The sequence below is a fragment of the Patella vulgata genome, chromosome 4 (genome assembly GCF_932274485.2).
Source record: "Patella vulgata chromosome 4, xgPatVulg1.2, whole genome shotgun sequence".
Classification (NCBI taxonomy): Eukaryota; Metazoa; Mollusca; class Gastropoda; family Patellidae; genus Patella; species Patella vulgata.
Window position 1 is genome coordinate 26,822,985 of NC_065882.2, and position 26,017 is coordinate 26,849,001.

The 26,017-nt window shown below is 34.8% G+C and overlaps 1 protein-coding gene across 1 annotated transcript; it reads right to left on the bottom strand.

The window, feature by feature from the left end:
* Positions 1-2,202: 2,202 nt before the first annotated feature.
* Positions 2,203-26,012, bottom strand: LOC126818889 (UMP-CMP kinase). The gene is made up of 6 exons (XM_050546527.2): positions 25,377-26,012; positions 24,040-24,186; positions 15,033-15,170; positions 13,909-13,985; positions 6,771-6,867; positions 2,203-6,273 (listed from the first exon to the last, which is right to left on the bottom strand). The coding sequence occupies exons 1-6, from the start codon at positions 25,458-25,460 to the stop codon at positions 6,238-6,240; spliced, it is 579 nt and encodes a 192-aa protein (XP_050402484.1). The 5' UTR covers positions 25,461-26,012; the 3' UTR covers positions 2,203-6,237.
* Between the last annotated feature and the right edge of the window lie 5 nt (positions 26,013-26,017).

Consider the following 26,017-nt stretch of genomic DNA (forward strand, 5'->3'; position numbering starts at 1 on the left):
ATTACTTTAATGTTCATGGTTTTTGTTGTTTTATTCAGACATTTAGACATCAGACCAAATCACTTTTTAAAAAATATCAATTTCATTTAATATATTCCTTGTAAATTTAGAAAAAATTCACCTTTGAAAATGTAGGTATACCATATGATCCAATAAGGATAGAGAAAAATTTAAACAAAAACTCTAACAATGGGGAACCCCAAAATTAAAAATAATATACAAACTATCAAATATGATGCTCAGACAGTAACACAATTGGCACAGCATTTTCACAATGTCAACATATTTAACATATGCCCGACACAATTATCAGCCAATGCAGTCAAGGTACAGGACATACATTGTAATACCTTGACATTGTACAGATGTTGGTACACAAATAATAGTACACTTAAAATTAAACTTAAAATTACTGTCAATATCTGTCTTACATTATATTAACTAACTCAATAGAGAAACACCTAAGCTATAATTTTGTGCAATGATACAGTTACTTGAATATATACAATCAGTATGGTTAAATATAAAATATTTATTGCAATTATATAATTCCCAAATCATTAGCCTAAGTAACAGACTGCCTCCACATCAACTATAACAAATATTAGTCTGGAAAAAAATAGTGCCATATTTGAATATAGTTTTAAAGGTTAATTCTGGCATATTTAAAGATACATTCTCACAAAAGTATTTATCGGGTGGTTATTTCCAATAAAATTATGGCAAATTTGGTATATATGGAAAGTATAGACGCTCAATGTCACTAGAAAAATACTGGATTACCTGAAAAAGACCCATGGAACAAGCACGGGATAAAAATGTCAGGGTATCACTAATTGGCAACCCGGCAGCCTATTCTCTGCCAGCTTGACTTAGGGAGCAGTTCTTATTTCTTGATGGAATGGTTAGGCTGTTTTGAGAACATTGAGGGGTGTAAATGTATAACAGACTCTGCAATTAAATGGCGGAAAAAGAAGTTGGCAGAAAATAATTCAAGAATTTACTTAGGTCTCAATATGTATAGTAAATGGACAGTAAGAATGACAAATATATTCTGAAAAAATGGGCCCTCCCTCAATCTAGTTAGGTGACAAACATGGCTTCTAAAAATAGATTTTTTATACCTTGGGGTATCTCCTCGAGTATACAAAGTTTTGAGAGGAATTTGAAGCAAAGTTTTGATAGATTAATTAGTTTGAATATGTTTTCAGCCCAAATATATCATCAAATCACACAGTTTGTACACGGGAAGGTATCTTAAAATCTATAACCAAACATCATGCAATTCATAAATGAAATGGGGTTAAACGTCTTACTGTTTTGCTACGACTGGGCTAATGAAGACAGGCATATGCCATACAATGTACTACAGTGGACTCTGTCACATCCGACCTCTCAGTAATCCGGCACTCTGTGAAATCCAACATCGTTTTCATGTCCCGATTTACTTCCTTATTATTTCAGCCCAAAAATCTGAATATTCCGAATTACGACATCAATCAGTCGTCCCGTCACATGATTTCCATTGAATCAACACTGTATAATCCGGTCTTCAATCGGTGGGTGTGAAGCCACAAAAGATTAACAAACAATCACCAATCAAGTATCGGTGAGATTAAAACTCGCTCGCGTAGGTCTTTGTTGATTACTTTGATAATTTTATAATCTCTTGTAAGACAGTTGTGACAAATACTCAAGAATAACTACGAATTTTCCCCCGAATTATTCAGTCGTAAAAATATTCCTAGCACCTGTTGGAAACATTTGTTGTGCATGCCGATTGAATCTGAATACCTAAGGTTGTTCACCCTACGGATCTATCAGAACTGTGTGATGACGACCTGGACAAAGAACAACAGATTATCAATGAAAATGTGACACCAAAGACAAGTGTGCGATCAACTGAAGACGATGAAGAAGTTAAATTAACGACAGACTTGACCTATTCAAAATGCCGGTTTTCGAAGTTACAATAATACTTCCGGATTTGTGAAAACTGAGTATTCTGACACTCTGCATAATCCGGCATATTGTAACATTCCCGTACGATGTCGGATTTGACAGAGACCACAGTATGAGGGAAATTTTGCTCAGAAAGCGGCGCTATGGCCTACTCTTATATCAATTTTCAACTGATAAGGGATCTTTTACGTGCACACCAATATGCACACATGGACCTTGTTTTTTGTGACACCCGTACAACTATATGTTGTCCCTTGCCAGGCCCTCTGTCCTGCACCACTGACAAGGGGGAACCACGCCAAAAAATCCAGATGTACCTTCTCTGCCAACATAGGGATTGATCACAGGACCTCCAGGTTAGCTAGCCAACGTCTTTCTCACTGAGCCACTGCCTGTCATAAATCAACTGATGAACTGTATGTGAACAGCTAGTTACCTTACACACAACTGCTGCTATTTTGTCCAAGCACAGTCAATTTAGGTTGGAGTGCTCGAGACTAAATCAGTCAATTCCATATCATGGAAATATTTAGCATTGTACAGATATCAGAAAAATCAATAATAATACATGAATATAAAAGGCACACATGGAATTGTGATGTGTGCATTATGCAAACACCAAATTAAAAATGAACATATCAGTGCCAGGTAACAAAAAAATATGTCTACCAGTAGCTTTGTCATGCATGTTATCCATGATATCGGTAAAAAGAAAGAAGACCTGAGTTTCACAGTCTGCTGTGAGTCAAACTCAAAAGTTTTGATCATAGATTATTTACAAAGTCAAGGCAACGACATCTTCATAGCGTTTTCCTGAATAGTAAATGACCAGTTATGACCAATTTCTGAAATTATAAGTACGTAGTAACTTAGAATTTTGATATGGTTTCTCCAAAAACATCTACAACTACTTGTAGCTAAATAAGCCCACTATATTATTTATGACTTGTAATTGTGGACAGAAAAACGATTGTGTAGACATTAAGAAAGACAAGATGAAAATATTCTAGTCTTGGTCAACTTTTCATAATAAATAACACATAACAGAGGACTATTATGGAACTATCTTAAAGATGCATTATGTAAGAGCTAAATCTGCCTATTGCAGGTCTTTCTTTTGGTCTCAAATCTAATATAAAATAAATTAATAAGACATTTATTTCAATTAGGCATTTATTCACATGACAAGCCCATAATCCACTCACTAGATCATCACTGGCATCAGATGGTTGTGATTTTCAATGGATTGAAACACAATTGCCATTTAATAATTTAATTTAACCAGCGGTTGCCAGGCAAGCTCACCCAGATTTTGCAAGAGATGGACAGAGAACAAGGTAAACAAAAATGCGATTTTTTGTACAATCAGGGGCCATAATCAAGTTACGGTCCGATATGCACGAATATTGAAAGGAACCAAGATCTTTCGGATATAAAAATATATTTTAAGTTTCATCAAGATCAGGTAAAAACTGTGGCTTCTAGATGGTCCACAACCTTGGTATTACATACTTTTACACTATTAGCATACAAGTAGCAGCCATTTTGTCAAGCAGTTTCGGTTCAATTTTCACAAGATTTGAAATCGACCATCACTTTTGTGTAACGATTATATATTTAAACAGTTCTTTTTTTTTAATCAGATAAAAATTGTGACCTCTAGTGGTTCCACAAGCTAAAAAAACGTGATTTTTCGTACAATTTAGATATGTGCAAATATTGCAAAGAACCAAGATCTTTGGTATATAAACATATATTATAAACACACATTACAAGTTTCATCAAAATCAAATAAAAATTGTGATTTCTAGAGGGTCCACAACCTTAGTATTACATACTTTTAGACTATTTGCGTTCAAAGAGCGGTCATTTTGAACTCAACCTTCACTGAGGTTTAACGGTGATATATTTAAAAGGTTTATAAAATTGAATCCAAATTTTGACTTCTAGAGGGTCTACATGCTCAATACGTGATTTTTTTTTTTTAACAATCAGCGGCCATCATCCAAAGAAGTTAAGTTCCAATATGCGTGATTATAAAAAGGAACCAAGATCTTTGTGATATAAACATAAATCAATATCGAATCATCATTATGACCTCTAAAGGGTCCACAACCTTGTATTACATACTTTCACACTATTTGTGTACAAGGAGTGGCCATTTTGTCAGGCAGTTTCGGTCCGAGTTTCACGAAATTCCAACTGAACCGTCATTACGGTGTAATGGTAATATATTAAAACATTTTTTAAAATCGGATGAAAATTGTGACCTCTAGGGAGACCACACACTAAAAACATGATTTTTCATACAATCAAGGACCAAAATTCAGGAAGTTACAATCCGATATGCGCGAATATTGAAAAAACCAAGATCTGTAGGTTATAAACATGTATTTCTAGTTTTATCAAAATCGGATCAAAATTATGACCTCTAGGGTGTCCACAAGCTAAAAAAACCCGTGATTTTTCGAACAATCGATGAAGTTACGGTCCGATACATACCAATCAAGATCTTTGGGATATAAACCTATATTTCAAGTTTCGTCAAAATCGGATAAAAATTGTGACCTGTTTAGTGTCCACAAACAAATTTTGTGGATGTCCGGATGGACAGGAGCGACGATAATATACGTTCAGATGAAAATGTGGGTGTATAAAAATGGATATCAAGACTTTGTTTATTATCGAAACGAAGGTACTTGAAAATTGAAACTAAATTGTGAAGAGTTCGCTCTGAAATGAGAAATGAAATGGAGTTTAACGTCCTACAGTTCTGCTCCAACTGGCCTAATTAACACGGGCATATGCCATAGCGTGCTATGAGAAGAATTTTGCCTCGACAGCACTATGGTCTACTCTTACATCGAATTACGACTGCCAAGGGATCTTTTATGTGAATGCCAATGTGTACACGGGACCTCGTTTTTTTGTCCCATCCGAACAACTAGACAGCTGTCCTTGCTAGGCCCTCTATCCTGCACCAATGACAAGGTAAACCACAACGGAAAATTCTGATGAACTTTCTTGGCCAACACCGGGATCAAATCCGCGACCTCCAGCCACTGTGGCTCCCCCTCAGAAATGAGTAATTTGACTAAAAGTTTCAATATATTCATTTTTCATTATCTATTTTTGAACCAAATCTTACATAATACATCTTTAATGTGAAGTCACTGTACCTACAGCAGTTCTAAATCATAAATACTAAAAACCTATAATAGCTCCTCAGTAAACACAAAATTAGAACCCTCTTATTGTTGTACATTAATGATTTACAGGCCTGGAAAAAATTTGTGTTAAAAAGCAAGATATGCTACTATTGGACCAACTAAAGTTGCAGAATCAAGCAATACCATTTATATACCATCTATAATACCCTATAAACATGACATTGAAGATTTCATCTTATGAAGCTACTTTAGGCATGAATAAAATCTGTCATGATCATGTTTCTCATGTTTGAAAAATCTAAAAAAAAAAAAAGAAGATAGGTTGTCAGGCAACAAAACATACGCCCACAGAAGCTATGTCGTCCTAGCAGTCAACAAGAGTTGTCGCATATTTTTTCTATTGTCGGTAATGAAACATTTATAATACACTAAAATCTGATTAAGAGTAACATCTCATTAAGTAATTATCAGAAAATCATTAGAATTTGTTTGGCTTTTAGTTCTGCCCCATGCTAACGTTTAATATACGAAACATTTAATATCATGGATTTAGCTGTTCAAGATATCAAAATTCATTGAAAATCAATATACTTCTTCGTCTCAAGACCCTTAAACTCTTGTTTATCAATCTAAAGTTAATTGGATGGTAACTTTGGTCTCTAGAGCATCCACAAGATTTTTCAAAGTGATCAAGGTCCATAACTCTGGAAGTAATTATCTGAAATCACTGACAATCACTGGGCTTCTGCGTCTCACGACCTTAAACCTGGTGTATAAATCTGAAGTCAATCGATATTAACTTTAGCCTCTAGAGCATCCACAAGATATTTTGAAGTGATCAAGGGCCATAACTCTGGAAGTAATTATCGGATATCGTTGAAAATCAAAGGGATTCTTCGTCTAATGATCTTGAACACTGTGTATAAATCTAAAGTCAATCGGATATTAACTTTAGTCTGTAGAGTGTTCACAAGAAATTGTGGACGACGGACGGATGGGGGCAACGGCAATATACGACCACATTTCCAATGTGGGCGTATAAAAACTAAATAAAATCTACGAATAACTGGTAAGGTGGAGTACATGTAGTTGTGTAGCAGCCATATCAACTAGAGAATATTTTCTTTACATCATTAAATACCTGTTTAAATAGAAAACAAAATTTAGGACATTTATAAATGGTTAATTTTAAAGAGATACTGTGACAGTAATCCAATAGGTGTAAGAAATATGCATTTTTTCAGGACAAATTTACAAAAACTGTTTGAACCTATAAATCACAAAGACAGATTTATTTTAATCTTGGTGCCATAATAATGCAATATTATCACTCTGTTTTAGATAGAACATAACAGAATAATAATATGTACATTTATCAAGCGAAATGGGGTTTAACGTCCTACTGTTCTGCTCCGAATGCATTTATAAAGCACTAAATCCATAGAACATACCATAGGTGCATATTGAAACAGATAAGTTTTTAGATCAGATTTAAATTGATTGAGTGTTCGACTTCTATGGGAATTTAAAGTAGTTTATTCCACATTGTATGTAGATATAGTGAACACCAAAACACTTTAACCTTTACACAAAAATTCTGTCCACACACACAGTGGTTTATGGTAATAATACACTTACTTCATCTTCTTTTTGATCAGCACTGACCTCTGCTACTAAATCTAAAGATCTATAGTGTTTTATAACAGGCATTGTAGATTCTTCATAAGTGCGAATTCTGTAAAAAATATTCGTAAAATATTTCATTGTAAATTACACATAGCAGAATATCAGATTATTAATGTACTTTATATGAAAACTAGTTGATGTTGGATTCTGGTTCTGCAGTAAGACAAGCATATTCCTTAAGCAATTGTAACCAGCATGAATACAGTAGCTCATTAACCATAGAAAAGCATTAATTAAGATAATCAATAGGAAACACCACTATATCATAGTTGAAAGAGGTCACATTTTCAATGCAAAGTTACATGATGAATTCACGCATTGTAAACACTGATAACTTTTCTAAACTCAAGGGTTGGATAAAATAGAATATTTTTTTATGGCCACCTGAGAACAACTTTTGCAGTAATAATTTGTCAAAGTATGCTCTTGGGACATGTCAACTTGGGTACCCCTATTTACCCTCTAGCCTTGTCCAATGATAATAAATTTTTAATGGTTCTCTTAAAGGTCATGTATTTTAAAGATAGCCACACAGCATGGAAATACGCCCATACAGCAGGTTTGTCTAGAAAAAAAGATAGACATAGACAGCAATCAAGCTTATCTGAAATGAAAAATTGTAGCCTCTATAGTGGGGACAAGCAAAATTTAGCTAATTAATGTTCCATAACTCTGGAATAAAAAGAGAATGGCTCAAATTCGAACATAAGAGTCATTATCCCAAGGTTTGAAAGAGATTCATTAAAAATTGTGGCCTCTAGAAAGCGGACAAGCAAAATTACGCTAAGATGATTGCGGTCAAATTCAATCCCAATTGTCATCTACTCATAAGAATCATTATCCTAAAGTTTGAAAAAGATTCTTCAAAATCACGCTAATTAAGGGAACGTAATTCCGAAATGAACGAGAGCATCACTATCGCTGCAATATATGTCCACATCCCTGCTTTGATTCATATGGTACTTTTAAAAATAAAGTGGGTGTGACATTGTCCCTGGGGGTCGGGACATGCACCAAAATAGATAGTTGCTATTCTTACTGTATATGGAATAAATATGCCAAGTTCCAAGATGATCCATTCAGATTCAAAATTCCAGCCTGAAGACAAACCAGCGGCTGCCAGGAAGGATATGCCCACATTTTGCAAGAGATGGATAGAGAATATAATAAAAACAAAAACGATTTTTGTTTCAATCAGGGCCATAATCCAGAAAGTTATGGTCTGAAATGCGCAAATATCAAAAGAGACTGAGATTTTTGGAATATAAAGATATGTTTTAAAGATGGGTTCCCAGAAAAGTGTTTATCAGGTGGTTATTTCCAATAAAAGTATGGCAATTTTGGTATATATGGAAAGTAGAGACATCCAATCTTACTAGAACAAGCCAACAGTGAGGCTGATGTCCCCCGCCGAAATTGCAAAATAAATAGATGACACATATTAATTAATCGCACATTTATTTTTTTCACTAAGTTTCATCACTCTCTATCAGATAGAATCAAGATTATCTTGTCCCAAACCATCGACAAATGAAATCGATTAGCTCTGCTTAGCTTCAGCTCGAAATGTTAATTATTGAACTCAGTCAAGACATTCACCTAATGAACATCTACATATACATCAAGTTTAAACATTCACCTAATAGACACCTATGCCAAGTTTGAACATTCTACCTCAATTAGAAGGAGAGTTATTGTGTTCCAAAGTTTCTACCAATCAAATTGCTTATCACTCTGCTTACCCTCAGCAAAAAATGTTCATTATCGAACTTAGTTAAGGTATTCATATAATAAATCTATACACCAAGTTTCATCAATCTCACTTAATTAGAACTAAAGTTATCGTGTCCCAAAGCATCAACCAATCAAATTGCTTATCTCTGCTTACCCTAAGCAGAAAATGCTCATCTTCGAACTCCATCAAGGCATTGACCGAATCAACACATACACCAAGTTTGAACATTCTAGCTCAATTAGGAAGAGAGTTATCGTGCCCCAAAGTATCAACCAATCAAATTGCTTATCTCTGCTTACCCTAAGCGGAAAATGCTCATCTTCGAACTCCATCAAGGCATTGACCTAATAAACACATACACCAAGTTTGAACATTCTAGCTCAATTAAAAGTTATCGTGTCCCAAAGCATCAACCAATCAAATTGCTTATCTCTGCTTACCCTAAGCGGAAAATGCTCATCTTCGAACTCCATCAAGGCATTGACCTAATCAACACATACACCAAGTTTGAACATTCTAGCCCAATTAGGAAGAGAGTTATCGTGTCCCAAAGCATCAACCAATCAAATTGCTTATCTCTGCTTACCCTAAGCGGAAAATGCTCATCTTCGAACTCCATCAAGGCATCGACAGCCTGACGATTAGGAATTTCTGTGCGCGTGATGTCAAAGGTTACACGCGAACATTGAGCACTCGATGTACAAGTTGATAAACTTTATGAAGAGTTAGACGTACAAAACTTTCTGAGATAAAAATGATGGAAAAAGACGCGGGTAGTGAATAATCCGAGAATTTAATTAGGATTCGATATTTGTAATAAATAGTAAGCGATTAAAGACAACATCGTCTTACGTATACAATGAATTCTCCTCTTACTTCCAAGAGACGTAAGTCACGTGGACGTAAACATGATTTGGTTTGATCGAATTTTTATAGCAGGGCATTCCTTCACAATTACAATGTTTGAGAAGGATTTGAAGCAAATTTATGACAAATTAATTAGTTTGAATATGTTTTTAGTCCATATATACCATTAAATCACCCAGTTTGTACCGGGAATGTATCTTAAAGTTTCATCAAAATCGGATAAAAATTGTGACATCTAGAGGGTCCATAACCTTTGTATTACATACACAATATGCGTACAAAGAGCAGCCATTTTCCTGAAATGATATTTCTAAACCTTTTTTAAAATCGGAATTGTGACCTCCAGAGAATCAAAATCAAAAGGAACCAAGATCTTTATGATAAAAACATATATTTAAAGTTTGATCCAAATCGCATAAAAAACTGTGGCCTCCAGAAGGTCCACAACCTTGATCTCCCTTATTTCTACACTATTTGCGTACAAGGGACGGCCATTATATCCATCAGTTTTTGTCTGATTTTCACGAAATTCAAACTCAACCATCATTAGTGTATAACTGTGATATATTTACAAGCTTTTTTTTTAAATTGGATAAAAATTGTAACATCTATAGGGGCCACAAGCGATTTTTCGTACAATCAATGACCATAATTCAGGAAGTTACAATCTGATATGCGTGAATATCGAAAGAAACCACGATCTTTGGGTTATAAACATGCATTTCAATTTTCATCAAAATCAGATCAAAATTGTTATCTCTAGAGGGTCCACAACTTTGATATACTAGTTGTTTACACTTTGTATGAGGGTCGGCCATTTTGTCTGGCAATTTTGGTCACATTTTCATGAAATTCAAGCTCAACCATCCTTAGGTTTTTTAAATCGGATAAAATTTATGACCGCTATAGGGTCCACAAGCTAAAAACACGATTTTCCTACAATCAGAGGCCATAATTCAGGAAGTTACTATCTCATATGGGTGAATATCGAGAGGAACCAAGACTTTTGGGTTTTAAACTTACATTTCAAGTTTCATCAAAATCAGAAAAAAATTGTGACCTCTAGAGGGTCAACAATCTTGATATACCATATTTTTACGCTATTTGAGAACAAGGGGCGGACATTTTGTCTGTCAGTTTTGGGCCGATTTTTACGAAATTCGAACTCAACCATCCTTAGGGTGTAACAGTGATATACTAATATTGTTTTTTAAATCGGATAAAAATTATGACCTCTATAGGATCCACAAGCTAAAAACAAATTTTTTTGTACAATCAGGGGGTCATAATAAGTTATGGTCTGATCTGATACATGCCAATTTAAAAAAAAAAAATGGGCACAGCTCTGCCCCTGGGGTCGGGACATGCACCAAAATCAATAGTTGCCACCCTTAGACTATAGGGAATACATAAGCCAAGTTTGAAGATGATCCATTCACAATTGCGGCCACTATGCGATAAACACAAAAATTGGGCGAGTCTCTGCCCCTAGGAGTTGAGACATGTACCTAAATCAATAGCTGCTGTTCTTAGGCTATAAGGAATACTTCTATCAAGTTCCAAGATGATCCATTAAAAATTGTGGCCTGTTGGCAACACAGACACACAACACAAAGATAGGTTGCCAGGCAACGAAACATACACCCACATCAGCTAAATTGTCAAGGCAGTCAACAAGAGTTGTCGCATATTTTTACTTTTGTCGGTAATGAAACATTTATAATACACTAAAATCTGATTTTAGAGTAACAACTCATTAAGTAATTATCAGAAAATCGTTAGAATTTGTTTGGACCATGCTAATGTTTAGTATACAAAACATTTAATATCATGGATTTAGCTGTTCAAGTTATCAAAATTCAGTGAAAATCAATTTACTTGTTCATTTCAAGATGTTAAACTCTGTGTATCAATCCAAAGTCAATCGGAAAGATTATATGTAGGTGTAAACACGGTGTATAAATATAATAATAAAGCATCCACAAGATTTTTCAACATAATCAGTTATGTTCGGCGAAATACGCCAGAAGTCCCAATCAAATGGCAATCTAGAGCATCTGGTTATTCCAGTCTACATAGTATTTATTGCACATGCTCTCCATATAAGAATATGACGTCACCGTTTGACATGACTTGTGGAATATGTCTAGCCTCGTTCTTCGAGTCCTTTGTTACAAATGGGACTGAAACGCATTATGGTACACGATTTGTGTACCAATGGTAAAATGTTTATTTTGTCTTAAATATTGGATATCAGAAGCCCATATATTCCCGGTAAGATCACAACATCAATGTTGATTTAAATTAACAAATAATTTGTGTTTTCAATGTCGAAGACATTGGATGATATTGAGTAAGAGATTTGGCTACTTTAAATGTGGTGTTTTCTCGGTCAACTGAACTGATAGATTTCATTGCTGTCATGCTTAAAGGACAATATTGGTGTCAGTCATTATCACATATGCGATAGAACTAATTAAACACGTTCCAAATATAATTTTAACACAGAGATCATTGCTACGATAGCTAAGTAATACAGGTTTCCTGAATCGGAAGTGACGAACGCCAAAGGAAAACACGAGTCATCCCTCTATATAACTGACTGAAGTGACGAGTGATAACAGATAACAGCTGGCTGGCTCGATTGCCACAACCATTTCAGCCAATGAAAAGCTTTCTCATTGTCAGGTCAGTCATAGATTACAGAACAGCAAAGGAAATAATATCAAATATTAAATATACATTGAAAATATGTGCATAAATCTCCATTTTTATACAGTAATATTATCACAAATCGCATATTACTGGCGTATATATGTATATTAATATGTTGTATGTTTTTTTCCGCATATTATTCAAGTGTGTAATTTGAACGCAACTTAATTTCCAGCACGACTTGCTTAACCAGACTGAAATTTTATTCTTAACTAAATAGCTATAATAAGCCACTTCATGTGTCAAAAATGCCTTAACACTTGCTGAAAGTAAAAAAGTTATTTTGCTCATGGACTTGTTTACGCAGAATATCAGTCTATTTTTGTGAAATTATTATTTGGATAACAAATCGTGATACGGACATTGATTGTATCGTGCATCGTGAATTTTTAAAACATCGCCCTTCATCGATTCATCAATGAATTGTTGCAGCCCTACTGTGTATAAATTAAAAGTCAATCGGATATTAACTTTAGCGTCTTGAGCGTCAACAAAATGTTGAATATCAATAGGCTTAAACACTATGTATAAATTTAAAGTCAATCAGATATTAACTTTAACCTCAAGAGCGTCCACAAGGTTTTTCAAAGTGATCAATGGCCATAACTCTGGCAGTAATTATCGGGAATCGGTGAAAATCAATAGGATTCTTTGTCTCATGACCTTAAACACTGTGTATAACTTTAGCCTCTAGAGAATCCACAAGCAATTGTGGACGACGGACGGAGGGACCAACGGATGGGGGTGATGACAATATATGACCACATTTATTTCTGCTTACCCTAAGCAGAAAATGCTCATCTTCAAACTCCATCAAAGCATTGACCTAATAAACACCTACACCAAGTTTGAACATTCCAGCTCAATTAGAAGGAGAGTTATTGTATCCCAAATAGTGAGACGGACGGATGGACAGACAGACGGACGGACAAACATGAACCCATTTTAATAGTCCCCTTCTTTCTTCGAAAGGCGGGGGACAATAATAAAATGTGTTGAATGGACTAAGCAGGCGTAAACGCCTGTCTTTCAATTTGGACTTTTCACATAATTCACCGAACATAATTGATTAGAAATTACAATATTTTTTTCAAAAATTAAATATAAATCAATTTATATACATTCATATTAGATTAATATGTGCCTTTTGTCTATTTTAATGTCCAAAAGAATACAGCCATAAGCTCTTTATGGTTTGAATAAGATTCCTAGATATTGTTGCTGCTAGAGAACGGACAAGCAAAATGAGGCTAATTGTTGGGCAATAAATCCAGAATAAAAAAATCTGTTGCTCTTAAATTCAATCCCAGTTGTTGTCTTGCAGTGTGAATCATTATCCTAAGGTTTGAATAATTCATCAACAATTGTGGCCTCCAGACAGCAGACAAGCAAAATTACCCTAATTAAAGAGCCATATCTCTGGTACGAAAATAGTGATTGCACTCAAATTCAATCCCAAACATCATTAACTCATAAAAACAATTATCCTAAATTTTGAACAAGATTCGTCAAAAATTGTGGCTTCTAGGGAGCACACAAGCAAAATTATACTAATTAAAGGGACATAACTCTGGAACAAAGATAGCGATTGCACTCAAATTCAATCCCAAACATTGTCTACTCATAAGAAACATTATCCTTTGTCAAAAATTGTGGCCTCTAGAGTGTAAGTGTCGACTGACCGACAGACAGGGCAACTGCATTATGCGCCCATACTATGTATGTGTAGGCATATAAAACTCCTAAATATCCAAATATGATATTTTACAGAACCTTTTTTCTAAACTCTCTTTATTGTCATCTGCTCTTCCACTTGTTTTCCCCCTTGTCAAACATCTTTCTACACATGTCTAATTTAAAAAAAAAAAATAATAATAATAATATGATTTACTTGGAATATTGAGAGTTCACAGGATTTTTCAAACTGATCAAGTACAATAACTTGAAGTGATTATCAGCTTCTTCATCTCACAGACATTAATACTTTGTAAAACTTGCAAATGACAAAACTTGTACCAGTATTCAGATGATACCTTGAACTGTTTTGAGTTATTGGAAAGTTGAAAATCATTAGGCTTCTTTATGATCATTAACTTATTAACTATTGTGTATAAATTTCAAGTCAAATGAATTGTGGCGCCAGGCAGGGTAAGCTTACTCTTCCGGACACCTGTTACCACTGTTTGTCGTGTATTTTGTACACGAGGAGCAGTCCATTTGCTGATTACACTATTTTGCTTGAATACACTATTTTGCCTATAACGTTTTTTAGGACTTCGAATTCTGTCTTATGGTTTGGATTGTTTGTACTTGGTTTTATTTTATTTAGCCTCTAGAATGGCCACAAGATTTTTCAAATTTACCAAGGGGAAAAAGTCAAACAGTAATTGTTCAAAATAAATAGGCTTCTCCGCCGCATTATCTTAAACACTATGTATATCAAGTCAACTGGATAATAAATCTAGTCTCTAGAACATGCACAAGATTTTTTAAATTGATCAAGAGCAATCAGAAATTGTTAAAAAACAATAGGGTTCTTTATCTTATGAAAGGTACACTGTCAATTGGGGATGATTACATTGAGAGCGTCCACAAGATTTTTCAATTTGATCAATAGCAATAACTCCAAAATTAAATATTCGAACCATTGAAAATAAATAGACTTTGTCGTCTCATGAACATAAACATAGTGTATACATTTTAAGTCAATTGAATAATAAGTTGAGCCTCAAGAGTGTGCAAAACATTGTTCAAAATTAATCAAGGGCCAAAAAGCGGAGGGATGGACAGGAGTGATTACAATATGCGACAATATTTCAATGTGGACATATAAAAATCTGAATAACAGCATGGATAGACAAAACAACAACATTCACCCACGTATAAAATTTGCTTACATCTACAGGACAATTAAAAAATATAACTCTTTTCACTTCTGCAATTCCTTGCATTGTGTTATTCCAGCCATCTAAATTATCTTTGTTTCTTGGAAACCCATCTATAAGAAAATGGTTTTTACCACTCTCTTTCATTGCCTGTAAATTCAAAATAGCATCTAAATTATTTGTGATTTTGAGGTCTAACTTACTTAAAGCGGAAATTGCAAATTTTTAAGTTATATTTTTAAAATTTATTAAAAAAAAGCCTGAAAATAGATGGTATCCATAAACAGTCCTACCTTGTTAAAGAATAATCCTATTAATCCTATAATTCACTATTGCCAGCTGAGAAATTGCCAAAAATATCATTTTCCTCTTCTTTTTTAAACGTTTGAATATCGCTACTCCATGGTGGAGAATAGAAAACAAGGGAGGTAATTTGGAGGTAATTGTGTTATTATTTCCTGTCTAAATGAATCTTAAGTGTGAGAATGACACCTATAATCGTATAATTGTGAGTTGACAACCTTTTGAGCAAAAGACATAGAAATAATTACGTTTTGACTTTCTTAGAAAATTTGCAATTTCCGCTTTAAACATAATTTTGAGTTCTTTTAATATTTAAAACAAATCTAACCCTACTCCTTGTTTGCTGTGTCTTACAAGTACCTAAATAATTTCAGTGGTGGACCGATCGTCATATTCAGCAATTAATGTTTCATCAACTTTAATTTATTATTATAGGATGATTTTACAAAATTTAATAACTACACTGCTATATAGGTTGAAAGTACATAACTCCTCTAGAAAGTGCAAACTCAGGAAATGAGGGATTTTAATTTGTGAACAGAGTTCTTTTTTTAATCAAAACCTGGGCTATGCTAGTGATTAATGTAATATCAAATCCAAACTAGAACTTAGATGTTGTAATGACGGGTTTCACCGGTGCCACTTTATCCTTGAACTGATGTCATTTCCTGTACCAATAGAAACATTAAACAGATTTCCACATGAGCATTGAACATGTGCTATAAAATTGACACAGAATTAGCCAATACATCCTGCAATATCAATTCCATTTGTACAACGAAGACTCGACGCCATGACATCACTTCCGTTATCAACAAAATATTTAAATTGGAATACTGAAATAATCACTTTGATTGTCCTTTGCATACACAAAAATTGATTAAAATTTGAGCAGAATTAACCCTTTACAAAGCCTCATTAAAATGCTAAAAATCTTAAAAAGTGATACTGACAAAATGGGTTATTTCTTGGCACGAGAAGACGTTAAAAACATCTCCTTGATATTTATATGATCGTATTGATTAATACTATTTGTTCATTGAAATCCAATATCATAATTTTATACGAATAATGAATATCCCTTACTTCAAACAAATCGTTGTTTTGGAGGCTAAAGATATGGTTTTTGCCAAAATACATTACTTCTGGTGACAATGAAAATGATAAATCAGTTTTAGGAAATCGTAATTGACATTAGGCATCACATGGTGAAAATTTTATGAAAATTGAATAATAATTGACACTTTTATGGACAAAAAACCTTGAAAAGAGACTTGTAGAAACACATCTATTTCTCCGCAACTGAAGAAGTTAGAAGGAGAGAGAGAGAGAGATATGGGGTTGAACGTCCACTTGACACAAACTAGGTCATTTTGGGACTAACACATAGTTCAATTTTATTCCAATAATTCGCTTGCGCGTAGGGGTCTTTAACAGTGGGAGGAAACCGGAGGACCCGGAGAAAACCCACGAGGTTGGACAGGCGACCCTACTCCTTGTCACGTACAACCGGGGAATCAAAACCCTGCCAGTTGACTCAATGACAGACAGTATGATACAGCGCAGTGCGCACATGCTAACCATTCGGCCATCCACCCCCCCTGAAGAAGTTAGAAACCATATCGTGATATCAATATGTTCGTATGGGTTCATTTTATTTCTTGATTGTAAGCAAATATCTTAATTATAAACAAATTACAAATATGACCCAGTTGAATAAAATATTTGTTTTGAAGGCTAAAAATACAATTTTTGTCGAAATGACGCCATTTCTGGTGACATAGAAAATGTGAAATTGGTTCCACCCAGTCAAAAGAGCATTAGGCATCACAAGATGAAAAATAATCGAAAATTGGACTATAGTACTCGTTTACAGGCTAAAAAACGGGAAAAGTGACTCATGCAAAATCGCCTATTTCTCGGCAACTGCTAATATTACAAACTTATTTTGAAATACATAGTCTTCGTATGGATTAATGCTACAGATTTATGAAAGTTGTCAATAAATATTTTAAAATGTGAAAAGCCTAAATGCATTGTAAATGGCTTACTTTTACACCTTTGTTTCATCCTTAAATCAAAATGGCACAAATGCAAAAACCAAAAAAACAAGCCAACAGTGAGGCTGATGTCCCCCGCCGAAATAGGAAAATAATTAGAGAGTTATTGTGTTCCAAAGTCTCAGCAAATCAAATTGCTTATCGCTCTGCTTAATCTGAGCAGAAAATGCTCATTATCGATCTTAGTCAAGGTATTACTGTAATGAAACTATACACCAAGTTTCATCACTCTCACTTAATTAGAACTAAAGTTATAGTGTCCCAAAGCATCAACCAATCAAATTGTTTATCTCTGCTTACCCTAAGCGGAACGGACAGACAAACAGACAGACGGACGAACCCATTTTAATAGTTCCCTGCTTTCTTCGAAAGGCGGGGGACAATAAGCATGAACATTTACTCAATTCGAAGATCAACCAATCAAATTGTTTATCTCTGCTTACCATAAGCGGAACGGACAGACAGACAAACAGACAGACGGACGAACCCATTTTAATAGTTCCCTGCTTTCTTCGAAAGGCGGGGGACAATCAAAGTAGGAGAGTTATTGTTTTCCAAAGTCTCGACCAATCAAATTGCGTATCGCTCTGCTTACCCTGAGCAGAAAATGCTCATTATCAAACTTAGTCAAGGTATTACTGTAATGAAACTATACACCAAGTTTCATCAATCTCACTTAATTAGAACTAAAGTTATCGTGTCCCAAAGCATCAACCAATCAAATTGCTTATCTCTGCTTACCCTAAGCGGAAAATGCTCATCTTCGAACTCCATCAAGGCATTGACCTAATCAACACATACACCAAGTTTGAACATTCTAGCTCAATTAGGAAGAGAGTTATCGTGCCCCAAAGTATCAACCAATCAAATTGCTTATCTCTGCTTACCCTAAGCGGAAAATGCTCATCTTCGAACTCCATCAAGGCATTGACCTAATAAACACATACACCAAGTTTGAACATTCTAGCTCAATTAAAAGTTATCGTGTCCCAAAGCATCAACCAATCAAATTGCTTATCTCTGCTTACCCTAAGCGGAAAATGCTCATCTTCGAACTCCATCAAGGCATTGACCTAATCAACACATACACCAAGTTTGAACATTCTAGCCCAATTAGGAAGAGAGTTATCGTGTCCCAAAGCATCAACCAATCAAATTGCTTATCTCTGCTTACCCTAAGCGGAAAATGCTCATCTTCGAACTCCATCAAGGCATTGACCTAATAAACACATACACCAAGTTTGAACATTCTAGCTCAATTAGGAAGAGAGTTATTGTGTCCCAAAAAGTGTGACGGACAGACAGACGGACAGACAGAAGGACAGACAGACGGACAGACAGACAGACAGACAGACAGACAGACAGACAGACAGACAGACAGACGGACGAACCCATTTTAATAGTCCCCTGCTTTCTTCGAAAGGCGGGGGACAAAAAAAAAAAAAGCAGAACATATTTTGCGTCTTTAGTAGGAGCATTCATCTTCATCTTTTAGATTTGTAAAAATAAATATTTCTCTTAAGAACTTTCGACACGTCAAAATTGAAGTTTTGGGCAAAATTACCTCACTTTCGGTGTCGACAGAAAAGTTTATCTGTAGAAAAAAGTTGAGAAATTGCACCACAGAGCATATGAGCTTTTGTTTTATATGAATCGGGTAATATTTAATTAACCCAGAACCTAAAATTAAAATGCGAAAAATCGTAAAAAGTGATCCTGACAAAATTGGTTATTTTTCGGCATGGAAAGTGATTGCACTGATTCATACTATTTGTCCATTGGAATCAAATATCATAATTTTATACAAAAAATGAATATTGCTCAATTCAAAAAAGTATTTGTTTTGAAGACTAAAAATACATTTTTGCCAAAATGACATTACTTCTGGTGATAATGAAAATGTTAAATTATGTCTGTGAAATCATAAATGGCATAAGGCATCACATGGTGAAAATTTTATGTAAATCGAATAATAACTGCCACTTTTATAGACCAAAAACCTTGAAAAGTGACTTGTAGAAAATCGTCTATTTCTCTGCAACCGTACAAGTTAGAAACCATTTTGTGGTATCTGTATGATCATATGAATTTAATTAATATGTTGATTTAAACCAAAAGTTAAAATGTTTAATACATATTAAATAATTTTTAGTTGAAAAAATATTGATTTTAAAGGTTAAAAGTACAGTTTTTGACAAAATGGCGTCACTTCCGGTGTCAATTTGAAATTGTTATAAGTTTGATAGAAGACATATTTGCCTTATGCATCAAATGGTATCACTTTTATGAAAATCCAATAATAATTGACTCCTTTTCAGGCAAAATAACATAAAAAGGGACTGCTAATATCACAAACTAAATTTTACTTACAATATCTGCGTATGGATTAATGCTACAAGATTATGAAAGTTAGGAAGAATTTTTTTAAAATATGAAAAGCCTGAATGGGTTGTAAATAGCTCACTTTTACATCTTTTTTCACCTTTAAATCAAAATAGCGCAAATACAAAACGGAAACTAAAAAAAAACGAGTCCGACTTTTTTTGTGCCTTTAGTAGGTGCATTCATCTTGATCTGTAAGATTTGTAATAATTAATATTTACTTGCAGAAAGATGTTTTTGGCAATATAACGTCATTTCCGGTGCCGACAGAAAACTTTGTTGGTAATAAAATTGTTGAGAAATTGCACCATTGAGGATATGAACTTTGTTTTATACAAATCGGGCAATAAATAATTATCATAGAACCCATAAACTGAATTAGCCAATAGCGGCCAAGGAAAATTATCGAGACAATTTTTTTTCACATTTTTGCTCAAATCACATGACCCTTTAATCCTGGGTAAAATTTCATAAAAAAGCATTTATAAATAAAAGAGTTTTTTGTCAAAATTTAAATTTTCAAAATTGGCGCCTAAAACTGAAGACATCGAGTTGATCCAACAAGTAGTTCCCGAGATATGCTCAAGTGAAAAAAAAACAGGCCAACAGTGAGGCTGATGTCCCCCGCCGAAATCCCAAAATAAATAGATGACACATATTCAAAAATCACACATTTATTTTTTTCAAAAGTATCAAGCAATCAAACAGATTATCACCTATACACTAAGTTTTATCACTCTCTATCAGATAGAATTCAAATTATCTTGTCCCAAAACATCGACCAATGAAATTGCTTAGCTCTGCTTAGCTTTAGCTTGAAATGTTAATCTTCACCTAATGAACATCTTGTTACAGGGTGAGAGAGTTCAAGTTAGACAATTCGCTGACCTAGATTTTTAATATGTATTACCCTCAAAGAGTTAGGGTTGGCTGACTAAGAGCAATATGGTAGATCTTGTGTTGTTTGTTATGTATAGGAAGATAAATCAATTGAACATTTGATGTGTTATCAAACAGAAAATATCTTATTGAAGATAATTATATGTGTTCAAAATATTCATGATCGATTATCTCAAGTAAAAGCAATTTGACAAGACCCTAATTTTAATATTTAGCTGTAATTCTTTAATTTTCTGTGGGTTTTCTTTGTTTTGTTTTTTAATTGTTGTGTACTTTTAATATACTTATTTATTAATATACGAAATAACAAAGATGTCAGAGCAACGTATTCTGCTCTGACCAAGATGGTGTCGGCGAAGACTGAAGGCAAAATTACGCTGAAAGGAGAAGATGATACCTCTGCATCACCAAAGGAAAGATCAATTTACCCTTCATTAACTTTAAATTAAGAAGAAGAAAATGGATAAACATTATATATATTATGGAAGAAAATGGTTGTTCCAATTATAGGAAATATACTGAGCGCCATGGAAAACGCATCACTTTTTTTCCCAAATATTTTATTACTAGGTGGCTTTGTATGTATAATATTATGCAATACTATGAACTATTGTTTCACACAATGCTCCCAAATGCAAATAATATCAGCCCGTGTGCAAAAAAAACAAAAATTGCACGAGATGCACATGAAAAACCCAATATTCACATGCAGCATTGTGTGTGAGCCCTTTAAAAGCATGTTTTCAACTTAATGTGCAGTACATGAACTGTGAAACGTCAATCTGTCGTAATTTGTTGTTGGATGTGTGAAAGAATCGAGCTAGAGATGCCGAGACTTACTGAAAATCAACGGAATGAAGCCATGGGAATGTCCAGGGCTGGCATGTCTACACGTGCTATTGCCCGACACTTCAATTGTCATCGGTCCACTATTGTAAGGTTGGTGGAACGTGTTTGAGTTACTGGATCAACGCGTGACCGTCAACGTCCTGGTCCACAATGCGTTACAACCCAGGCTCAAGACCGCTACATCCGGGTCACTCATCTGCGTGACAGATTCCGCCCAGTGACTCGATCAGGTGCAGCAGTCGTCGGAAGACAAGGACCAGTAAGTGCCAACACCGTAAGACGTCGTCTAAGAGAAGTAGGACTACGTGCACGACGACCTTATGTTGGAGCTATCCTCAGGGATCATCACCGTCAGCGGCGTTTGATATGGGCTCAAGGACACCAGACATGGCGAAGAGTAGACTGGCAAAGTGTGCTCTTCAGTGATGAGAGTCGCTTTCATTTTTATCCGGACATGGCACCGATAGAACATGTCTGGGATGACATTGGACGCTGTCTGTATCGGAGACCTCAGATGCACACCATTGCTGCTTTAGAAGCTGCACTTGTCCAAGAATGGAACAATTTGCCCCAAGCCTTCTTTCAAACATTGGTAAATTCCATGCGACGTCGCTGCACAGCGTGCGTAAGAGCCCGTGGAGGACACACACGCTACTGACATCTGTGTCGTACTTTTGGTTTTGACCCCTCTGACTTTGTACCCTTGATTTTTTATCCGGACATGGCACCGATAGAACATGTCTGGGATGAGATTGGACGCCGTCTGTATCTGAGACCTTAGATGCACACCATTGCTGCTTTAGAAGCTGTACTTGTCCAAGAATGGAACAATTTGCCCCAGGCCTTCTTTCAAACATTGGTAAATTCCATGCGACGTCGCTGCACAGCGTGCGTTGCGTAAGAGCCCGTGGAGGACACACACGCTACTGACATCTGTGTCGTACTTTTGGTTTTGACCCCTCTGACTTTGTACCCTTGATTACAGATTAAACATCCATACGTGTACAAATGTGTTGTTATTGATGTGTTCCCATTTGAATATTGTTCACAATATTTGTTATACCATGGCGCTCAGTATATAAATATTTCCTGATAGAATATGAAACATTTTTTGTGCTGATAATTTTTGTTTGTTTGTGGATCCTATGGTGGCTGTTATGTGTGTTTTATTGTTTTATAGATGATTAGTGTATATTGTGAACTATTAATGTGTTAAAAGTGGATCGACACTGACCGGTAATTACATTTAATAGTGTTCAAGTGTCGCCAACATCAATATGATATTGGTGAAATAATCTATCAATGACAGCTGATTCATTGTGTAGTTCTTTATTTTGATATATTATTATCAATAATATATGTATACGCATACTTTAATTAACTTTATACCACATCTAAGTTTAGTATAAATTAGCTGAGGTGTTTGCGATAAATCAGTAGGAGAGTGGAGCTTTGAAGCTCACCAGAGAAGGGTCTCTCTTTTTTCTAATATGGTAATGCTGTTGCTAGAATAAATTAATGTCCAATCCAGATCGTGTTCTACTTGAAATTATGTTATAATCTACATCAAGTTTAAACATTCTACCTCAATTAAAAGCAGAGTTGTTATGTTCCAAAGTCTTGCCCAATCAAACTGCTTATCAATGCTTAGCCTAAGCAGAAAATTCTCATCATCAAAGTTAGTAAAGGTAATGATATAATGAATCTATACTCAGTTTTATCACTCTCACTTAATTATAACCAAAGTTATCGTGCCCCAAAGCATCAACCAATCAGATTGCTTATCTCTGCTTACTGTAAGCAGACAATGTTTATCATCGAATTCCATCAAGGCATTGACCTCATGAACGCTCACATCAAGTTTGAACATTCTACCTCAATTAGGAGAGTTATCGTGTTCCAAAGTCTTGCACAATTTGAATGAGAGTTTTTGTGTTCCTAAGTCTTGCTCAATTTGAATGAGAGTTATTGTGTTCCAAAGTCTTGACCAATCAAATTGCTTATTGCTCTGCTTACCCTGAGCAGAAAATGCTCATTATCGAACTTAGTCAAGGTATTGATGTAATGAAACTATACACCATGTTTCATCACTCTCACTTAATTAGAACTAAAGTTATCGTGTCCCAAAGCATCAACCAATCAAATTGCTTATCTCTGCTTACCCTTAACAGAAAATGCTCAACGTCGGACTCCATCAAGGCATTGACCTTATAAACAACTACACCAAGTTTGAACATTCTAACTCAGAATGAGAGTTATTGTGTCCCAAAAAGTGTGACGGACAGACACAGACGGACAGAAAAACAGACAGACAGACGGACGAACCCATATTAATAGTCCCCTGCTTTCTTCGAAAGGCGGGGGACAAAAAAATAATAATAAGAAGAAGAATCTTAACAAAACAATAGTGTTTCACACAAGCTATGCAGTGTGAAACCCTAACTTTAAATCATTTCAACATTACAAAAATCTCAATGACAATCCAAGAACTAACAAAAAATGTCCTTCTTATTTTTATATCTTACTTTTTGTAATAAAGCACAAGTTATTTCAACAGGAACGATAGATCCATTTCGTATATGTTTTTCTATTTCATCTTTGTATTCAGATTCATCTTTTTTTCGTTCTGCTCTGAGTAAGTCACCAGCTGACAAATGAACATAACCGAATTCCTGAAAAATAGGATACATAAACATATATTTCTACTGGTAACAAATTTCTGATTGTTGCACTACTCTTACTGAGTCTTATAGAATGTTTACCGCTATAAGATAACTAAAATGTGTTTCGTCAATTTAGTTGGTTGGGTCACCAAAATGGGAACCTATATTGAAATGAGATGCTTGAACTGCATTCTAGATATATTATGACATAGTCATACACATGGTTTCATACATATATTGGCATAAATATCAGATCTCTAATGGGACTGACCTATCTATGATAGATGTTAGAAACTTTGATACCCCCACCCCTTTTCCCCATTTGTTTTGACCATACCTTAAAGATAGAGAGCCCTACTTGTGTCAGTATCTGGGCTTTATGACTAAGTTGGATATTACAGACTAAAAATCACATCAATTTTCATTAATGTATTTGCCACTGACACTATACTTAGGTTGTATAGGGAAAATAGGATTTTATTGTCCACTAAACACAACTAGACCATTTTGGGACTAACATATGGAACTCTTATTTCAATAATTCGCTTGTGCATATTGATCTTTAACAGGGTTCTTTGGAAAAACCTACAAGTGTAGAACAGAAACAAACCAACTAGGTCGAATACAGACTAACATTTTCTTATTTCTATGTTTACATGTGAAATGTGATAATGTTGAATGAAAAGTGTCATTTCCGCCTGCCCTTTTTTGAATGCTATACGTTGTACAATTTGTATGTGGGATCTCAGCTTTTTATACCATCCTATTAATGCCCCAATGTACTTTGCTTTAGTCATTCTGTGTGAATAGTATTGTAATAATACTATAAAGTTTCAATAATAGGATTATAAGATTGAGCTTAGAATCTGTCCACCAGATATAGTTTACTTAAAAACTAACCACAGTTCACTTTAGGTGCAAATACAGGTGGACAGATTCTGGTACTTAGCCTACTTTGTTTCATTTCAAAATAATTTTACAAAAATTCCAAATAAAAAAGTAGTTTGTATCAGTGATTTTTTTTTTTACAGACCAAATGGGGGAAAATTTAATTTATTTGAATATGAATTGATATATATGAATTGAACTTCTAAGAATTATTTACGAGTTTTCTGCTGAATAATAAAAAAGAATTTTGAGGTGGGGACTATTAGGAATTGGTCTAGCTGATTATCTTTATAAATCTTAATTAATTTTACCTGTTCAATTTTTTGACACTGTGTCCCTTTTCCTGCACCAGGACCACCCAAAACAAACATCACATTGTAACAAGTTCCAGACATATTGCTATAATGTCTAAAAAAATTCAGTCTATTTGATCCAAAAGTAAGTTTTGTTATTGGCCTATGAACAATAATAATATCACTATGTTTGGATTCAAATCTATTTCTGATTAATTTCTCAGGTGTAATAACCGGAAGATATTTACAATTCCACTTCGTCTCTAGAAGCCGGCGTATTATAAGCGTGGCAATTTTGTCACGTTGTATTTATCCCGGACTTATCCGAGAATCAAACACAACACCTGTGTACAGTTATGTGGATGTGCTAGATGACCCCTTTTTGAGGTGGCGATGTCGATAACAACCAGTGGACTGATTCAGTGATTGTGTGTGGTGGGCGGGGACCAAGACGTGACAGTAGAGTGGCTGTCAGTAGTAAAGTTTTCAGGCACCCGTTACCTAACGGGAAACAATCACATACATGGAATATTTATTCGGGTGGTCTTTAGCAACTGATAAATTTGAATACTAGAATAAATCAGTATTTCGAACCAATAATTGGCTATTAGGCCCTAGTTGTCGCAACAATCACAATAACATGTGGACAGGAAGTTAGC

Coding starts and splice junctions, on each gene's coding strand:
- LOC126818889 (XM_050546527.2), bottom strand. CDS start 25,460: ATGTCTGGAACTTGTTACAATGTGATGTTTGTTTTGGGTGGTCCTGGT. Junction 13,986..15,032: donor TTTTTAATTGTCCTGTAGAT/GTAAGCAAATTT, acceptor TTTTTAAATTAG/ACATGTGTAGAAAGATGTTT. Junction 6,274..6,770: donor CTGATCAAAAAGAAGATGAA/GTAAGTGTATTA, acceptor CTATTTAAACAG/GTATTTAATGATGTAAAGAA.